At 34.3% G+C, this 8,031-nt stretch overlaps 1 protein-coding gene across 1 annotated transcript; it reads left to right on the top strand.

Annotated features, from left to right (window-relative positions):
* The first annotated feature begins 1,086 nt into the window (after positions 1-1,086).
* LOC101268044 (ferredoxin--NADP reductase, root-type isozyme, chloroplastic) lies at positions 1,087-6,779 on the top strand. The gene is made up of 5 exons (XM_004231519.5): positions 1,087-1,377; positions 1,516-1,572; positions 4,415-4,741; positions 5,256-5,475; positions 6,124-6,779. Exons 1-5 carry the CDS (start codon positions 1,354-1,356, stop codon positions 6,618-6,620), a joined length of 1,125 nt encoding a protein of 374 aa, XP_004231567.2. The 5' UTR covers positions 1,087-1,353; the 3' UTR covers positions 6,621-6,779.
* Positions 6,780-8,031: the final 1,252 nt, after the last annotated feature.

An 8,031-nucleotide genomic window follows, 5' to 3' on the forward strand; every position in this document is an offset into this window, starting at 1 on the left:
AATAAATTATCATAAGTTTACACATTACAACAATCAATGGAATACTCATTTTTTTTTTGTTCAAAATGAAGAAATAAAATAAAAGAGAACAAAATAATATTAGTTGAAAACAAAATAGTACAACAATGAATCTTCAAAATATTTGAAAATCAATCAAACTTTTACACTACTATAACTCTCTATGCATGAATCTCCAAGATAATTAAGTTTCTTTCTTCATTTTGTTGAACTTGTACCAAATAATGTGATGAATGTTTCAAGAATATACCAATAATCTTCATCAAAGTGAAGATCATATTGTGACATCATCTTTTCTATATCTTCTATTTTGATTACTTAACTACATGATTGATGAAAAAAAAGATGAAGAAAATAAAATTAAAAGATTATACTACTAAAAAGAAAGAATGAACAAATGGAAACGAACATGCAACATCTCCATAGATGATTGATATTTATAGATAAAATAAGTCATAAAAATGGTAAAGAAAATCGAAAAGACATGTTATTTAAGTAGAGAATGTCAATATTTGGGGATTTTTTGCAACTCATTTCATACGATTACAATATTAAATATGATTGAATTTTATAGTTAATAAAAAATATTTGTGAAAAGAATAAAAGAAAAGACAAAAAAAAGAAGAAACAAATGGAGACCATATAGAGGTGCCACATCAGCGGTTTTGGATATATATACATATATATATATGTATATATATATATATATATATATATATATATATATATATATATATATATATATATATATATATATATGCTAGGCTGGGACCATGTGCCAAGTGTCATAATTTTATTTGTCATTGTTTTAAGAAGATGCGCGTGAATTACACGCAAAACAATTTTTAAAAAAAATTTCGTTTTATGTTCAATAGATACATATTCTTTAGTATTAAAGTGTCTAATAGGTAATAGTCTTAGTTGGGGTGTCTAACTGAATTATTCGGATAACTTTAAGGGACCGTCGATGAGTTAAGCCAAAAAAATATAACTTTTTTTTTTACCGGAATATAAAGACAAATATGACACTTTTTCCTATTTTAAAAAATTAAAAATAATGAACCTTTTGAAAAGAAGAAAATAATATAATACTACTAGTATTTAGTTAAAGAGCTCACAAAATTGAAATGGATCTGTGAAAAGCCATCAATCTTGTCCTTTGCCTAACTCCAAAGGATCATCACTTCAACAATCCCTCCTCCTATTGGCCTTGCCAACTTCCCCATTTCTTCTTCCCAACAAAACCCCTTAATATATAAACCCTTCTCCATCTTTCTTCCTTCAGAGTTTTTCTCCCTATACACAAATTGATAGAAACGGTCATTTGATCAGATCATGGCTCATTCAGCTATCTCTCAGGTAACTAATACACTAATACTTCAAAAAGATCCCATTTTTGTCTATCTATGTTGTCTTCAAATTCTGGATCTCCTCCTGTTTTAGTTGTTAGCTCAAGGGCTTTAGAGGGTTTTTAACAAGGTATGCATATGAATGCAGGTGTCAGTTGCTGTTCCTCTCCAAACGGATTCCTCTTTCCGAAGATCTACCTTTAAGGTTCTTCAATATCTTTATTTATTGTTAATTCCTAACACATCAACTCACTCAGGAAAAAAAAGGGGTTTTATCTGTTTTTTCTCAACAAAAAGAGGAAAAAAAGTTATTTTGTTATTTTCTACCAGTCACTGTCATAGCTTGTGTTATTTGAGTTTGATATGTCCCAAAACTGTTCAGATATTTGATGGATAATTGTATGATGTTGGACTTAAGGTATCTGAATGTGTAGTCAATTACATGTTGAGTGGTCCAATTGGCGAGTGTGACAGTCAATTTGCGTTCCCCTTTTTTTTCCCTTTTTGTGATGCAAAATGCAATTCATCTTGATTAAAATTGGTTTTCTTACTATGTGCTAAATTTTGAAAGATTTAATGAAATGAAAATTTGAAACAATTTGTGTGTCTTGTACATTCAGGCTTGCTCAATCATCTCTTAACTAATGTTGCTATATCTTCATGCTCATAATATCTATAGTTCTCTCTTCCCAAATATCTAAATAAATCACAACTGATATGCTTCATTTTGATCCCCATGCTCCTAGAATGCTGACCTTTTCTGTCCTGTAATGGTAATCGAGAGTTTCATGACTAATTCCTTCTGTATCTGAACCTTGCTTTCTTACTCATTCCTCTTGAATCGAAGTCTAATAGTATGAAGAAGGCTTAACACATAGTTTGCTCTCCCACAACTTGTAATGAAATCCCTTTGATACACCTCTAATTCATGGGAAAAGCTATACCCACTGAACTTTTCCTAAATTATGTATAATGCACACCATTTTAGCTACATGGCACTCGGATGTTCTTCACACAAGAGAAGCGAGTAAATGCAAATTTCTTTTGTCAGAAGTTTTTCATGGACGCTACATGTCCGACTTTTAAATCTATTCATTTATTTTGAGTCCTTTTCATTTTCTAAAATTGTTTTACACTTGTTATGTGTAAAAGTTAAATTTCTCTATCTCACTCACCACCGGAACAACCATTTCTTCCCTCCCAAATGACCTTCTTCATGAATATCTCTCACGGGTACCTCGTTCTTCACTTCCTTCTTTACCTTTGCTTTGCTGTCGTTGGTCCCAACTCCCAACTTCTTAATTCCTCGTCATTTCTCCTTCATCCTCATTGCACACAAGTTGAGCATCTTGACTTTGTGGAAAGATGCTTCAAAACCGGACAAGAGTTTTTTTTTAGATACCGCTCTTGCTCCCAAATTAATCTCAATAGTGTAAAACATCAGTATGTTTTTTGTCAATGTAAGTGCTTGATCTAATTAATAAGAAACTAGACCTACTAAAAAGATGAGTGAGGGACTAATCCAAACACTTTGCTAGACAACACTGAATTGACTTGTTTGAATTCTGCAAAGCTTGGGAAGAGAGAGGAAGCTGGAAAAGTTGTCCAAGACAAGGGCTGATTTTTCCAAGGAAGAAGTACACTCAGAAGGTTGTGGATGTGAAAACCTATATTGGCGGGGGGGGGGGGGGGGGGGGGTGTTGTGCAAGGGCTGCAGCAGTGAAGGAGTATGATCCGACGAGCAACACATGGCGCATGAAAATATGCTCTTTGTGTGTTTGTCATTGGATGAAATTGGTGTGAGAACTTTATTTGTGTCTGTTAATGGCGTTACAAGAACCAGCCATGGGTTTTACTTGTGGGTTTGCATATTTAGGAAGGTTGTGGTATTTTGGGTTTTGCTTCTTGAGAATTGAAGGTGGATAGAAGAGGAGATGATAAGTTGTTGAAGAGAGACTGATAGTTAGAGGAACATTTTCCCCTTAGATTGTTGCATAGGACTGTAACTTTAAGTATTTTCTTGAGTCAATAACATGTGTCATGCAACAGTTTGTGCTTGACATACACTTGTGGGGAAAATATGATCAAACATTGAAGAGGTGTGTAAAAGCTATGGTTGGGAAGAGAATTGGTGTGTAAAGCTTTTCCAGGTGTGTATCAAAGGGATTCTGTACATACGCGGGTGGGGTGAGAGGTTATGTATTTAAACAAATGAAGAATATTAGATCTGCATTTCGGTATCCATTAGTGATTTCCAAGGGTGTAACTGATTCCTACATATTCACTCAATTCTTTTGTGGATATCAGCTTGTATATCCTTATTAGTGAAAAAAATGCTGATGTCATGTGTTCCATAACTTTTGGCCATCTCTAAGTTGTTAAGTGAAGAATCACTTGAGAAAATATCCTAAAGTTTCTGTCTTTATAAGTAACTAATACATTTTACGTCTGCTTTGTGACCTTGGATCATTTAGATGTTTCCTAGTAAGCTCATTTGTTTTTCATTCTCGGTCCTTTTGTTGCTAATATGTGTATTGGTATATGTATCAGCATGAAAACATCCTTTTACTGGTGGCAAACAGTTTTTAGATTCTCCTTGCTTACTTCTAGTGCATATATCTTTGTTCTAAGAACATGTTTTCCATTTTCATCAGTAAAATAATTATTTGATGGACAATGCAACACGCGCCAAGGTGAGCCATAGAAGTACATGGGCAGCAAGTATTACAATAAAAGGAACAAAACCAGAGAGATGAACTAAACCGTAAAATGAATAAAGAATAATAAATCATGTGAGTCGAAGGATATTAGGAACTCTGATAATATACTTAATGAGGAAAGAAAAAAAAAAGTAGGATGTGATAGGCTGATAGCTACTTACATCGGTTGATATGTGCACACCTAATTGAACATGTGTTTCCTGATCTAAACGATCACATGTTTTGTCTAGTTCAATGACTGTTTGATAGTGATTTGACTAAACTAAAGAATACCATATTGCAGTTAATGTTTTTATTCCCAAATTGATATGCATTTCGTTGTTACAGGCTACAAGCTTAACATTCAGTGATAAATCATGCATTTCTATGCCATCTATCGATCTAAAAGCGACTCGATCCAGAAGCCAATACATTGTTTGCATGTCAGTGCAACATGCTAGCAAAGCCAAGGTTTCAGTTTCACCTTTATCACTTGAAGATGCAACAGAACCACCCTTGAATATCTACAAGCCCAAGGAGCCATACACAGCGACAATTGTCTCTGTCGAAAGGATTGTAGGCCCAAAAGCTCCTGGGGAGACTTGTCATATTGTCATTGATCATGATGGCAACCTTCCTTACTGGGAAGGACAAAGTTATGGTGTCGTTCCTCCTGTAAGTTCTGGTTCTATTTTCCCAATTAATTTATTGCATTGAAAAGCTTTCTTGTTTTGGGCTGAATATACAGGACCAGTTGTATAACATTTTATAAAATCTGTGTCCTCTTTACTCTAAACACATCTCCATTTGGTGTACTCAGTTTGAAGGACAACCATGTTCATTGCTGCCACTAAAAGGACATTTACCATGAATTTTCACTTGCTATTTTTACTACTTCGCGCTTTTGACATCCCAATAGACGGAAGGTGCCCCAATACCTCCAATCTTAGCCCTGGCATGCTTGTATTTTAGCTTCTGCCTTCCAGATGTTTTGGTCATTGATACTATTTGTGTCCGACTATATTTGGTCTGAACCTTAGCCCCCCACCCTCCTTTTGCGATGCAAAAATTATAAAAAAAAGTGATATCATGATTCTTTTATCCTCCTTTTTTATACCAAGCCTCAGTATGAGCTTCGTATAATTTCTACACACCGGTCTTTCAGAGTCTCACTTTTAACTTCTTTCAGGGTGAAAACCCGAAGAAACCAGGGAGTCCCCACAATGTTCGTCTATATTCAATTGCATCCACCAGATATGGGGACTCTTTTGATGGGAAAACGGCTAGCTTGTGTGTCAGACGAGCTGTCTACTATGATCCTGAGACAGGAAAAGAAGACCCATCCAAAAATGGTGTTTGCAGCAACTTCCTATGCAATGCGAAGCCTGGTGACAAAGTGAAGATCACAGGTGAAATCCAAATAGTCCTTTTACAGATGTTATTCAAAGACTTTGCATGGCAACACTACTCGTCTTCCATACATAGCATTTCAATTTGTCATGTCTGATCACATCATTTGCATTTGGCTTAATGAGTAGTTTTTCCAACACTTGAGTAGAGGGACAAGAAAATGATCTTTGAGGCAGCATACTGTTAAACATGGTCTTGTCAGCAGGAACTTATACTGTCCAGTTGACCCTTTAGGTTATACAGCATAATGGATTAAAGATATTTTCCTTTTCCTTGTGTGCTTCAAATTGCCGGCTGATGTGCATACTTTTTCTCCAAAAAGTGCATTAGTGCTTTGTTCCGTCACTGTCTTATTGGATCTTTTACCTTGACTATCTGATCATATGATGATTCCTTAAATGCCTATTATGTAATGATTTCCTCACAATTATTAACAAAGAAAGTAAATTTTGCCTTCCTTTAGTATGTTATAATTTATAAATAAGATACCCTGCTGAGCATTAAGTGTGGTGATGCTTTGCAATCAAACAAGATATTTCATGTGGCTCTTAGATTCTTATAATTTGTTGGTGGGTTGCATATTCATTGGTGAAACACTCCGAGATTCAATTTTTTTTTAATTGATTGCCCTTTGGATGTCTTCACAGGTCCTTCTGGTAAGATAATGCTTCTACCTGAAAATAATCCTAATGCCACACACATCATGATTGGAACTGGTACTGGTGTGGCTCCCTTCAGAGGCTACCTTCGTCGTATGTTCATGGAGTCAGTTCCAATGAAGTTTAATGGCCTTGCTTGGCTTTTCCTTGGGGTGGCAAACACTGACAGCCTTCTGTACGACGATGAGTTCACCAAGTATCTCAATGACTACCCAGGCAATTTCAGATATGACCGTGCTCTTAGCCGAGAACAAAAGAACAATAAAGGGGGGAAGATGTATGTTCAGGATAAAATTGAGGAATACAGTGATGAGATCTTCAAACTTCTGGATGAAGGGGCCCACATCTATTTCTGCGGGTTGAAGGGTATGATGCCCGGCATCCAGGATACCCTGAAGAGGGTTGCTGAAGAGAGAGGTGAGAGTTGGGAGCAGAAGCTTTCACAACTCAAAAAGAACAAGCAATGGCATGTTGAAGTCTACTAAATAGGAAATTTTTAATTGTTGCATTTGTTTGTGATTGTTGATTGTTGTCAACTGAACTTAGCAAGCAGTTAGATGACACATTGTATTGCTAGTTGACATACAAATTGTTCATGTTGCATGGGAAATGAAATAATAACTGTTGCTGCTTGAGGCAGTTTACCTTGCATTGTCTGTATTTCTTTCGAGATATCTCTGGTTGGCGGTGAGCTGCTCTATTGCACTGGAAATCAGTATAAGTTGCTTGTTTTGCATATATATATATATATATATATCCCAATGCTGATGTTAATCAATTGTAGCTGGATTAAAAACCAGGAGGGGGACTAAGATATTACTGGATTGTGTTATCCTCAGAAATGTGGATATGCATTTGGAAAAAGTTAAAATGTCAAGTTTTGAGGTACCCGTTGCACAATTCAACCTTTCTTTGATTTGTGTAATTGGTACACTTGTAGGGAGGAAAATGTTCCAATGACTACATTTTTTTTTTAATAAAACTAGTTCAAAACGAGGAGAAAAAAAATCCAACAATATCCCCTAAAATTAAACTCCGTAAATTTTCATATTCTAAATATACTCAATGATGACATAATTATTTATATTTATTAATATTTCAAACTCTGTGTAACATGCTTTATAAAATATGGCTAAAAGATTCACATACATAATTTCATTAACAGAAACGAAGTCTTACGTTAAAATTTTGACTCACAACAATAAATATCTAAGAAGACCAACGAAATCATATGAAATTTTAGTGTCGTCTTTTAATGAAAACATGTATTTTTTTTTTAAATTTACATTTTCGATAAAATTTAAATTATTATAGTCTAAACAATTTTTTCACATGCATTAAAATGATTTAGATAGGAAAAAAAGGAAAATTCAGCGTCTTGTTTCCCAAATTTTGACAAAAAAAAAAAAGAAGATAATTTTGAAGGAGAAGGTTTAAAGCAAACCTTATGTATTTGTGTCATTATAAATTATCTTATTAAAAGCAAAATGAGAATTATAAATTAAAGTTTTTTCTAATATAGAAAAGTAACTTTTTTTTGTGATAGTCTAAAAAAGAAAATATGTCACATAAATTGAGATGAAAACTGTATTAAGCTGAAATAGAAAGAAAACAATAAGTCAACAAATTGCAGTGACATATGTGGGTTCGAATCCTTATCGAGAACCCCCACCCCCCTGGGTGACGTGATACCCTGACGATAATGAATAGATTTACCCCTTCTTATAGTTGAGATTGATTTTTTTTTTTAACATTAAAGCTATTTGATTAAGTTATTCTATATATCTTTTCAAGTTCTTCTCTTAAGCAAAAGATTAATAGTATTTGCTCCACTTCTAGTTCGTTAGGGATGAAATTTCTAAAAAATTTAATATTTTGATTTTTAGTCTCAATCAA

The sequence above is a fragment of the Solanum lycopersicum genome, chromosome 2 (genome assembly GCF_036512215.1).
Source record: "Solanum lycopersicum chromosome 2, SLM_r2.1".
Lineage (NCBI taxonomy): Eukaryota > Viridiplantae > Streptophyta > Magnoliopsida > Solanales > Solanaceae > Solanum > Solanum lycopersicum.

What these genes read in the sequence shown, in the direction of transcription:
- LOC101268044 (XM_004231519.5), top strand. Translation starts at nt 1,354, where the DNA reads ATGGCTCATTCAGCTATCTCTCAG. An exon ending in GTTATGGTGTCGTTCCTCCT is followed by an intron (nt 4,742 to 5,255) that starts GTAAGTTCTGGT and finishes AACTTCTTTCAG; the next exon opens with GGTGAAAACCCGAAGAAACC. An exon ending in TGACAAAGTGAAGATCACAG is followed by an intron (nt 5,476 to 6,123) that starts GTGAAATCCAAA and finishes ATGTCTTCACAG; the next exon opens with GTCCTTCTGGTAAGATAATG.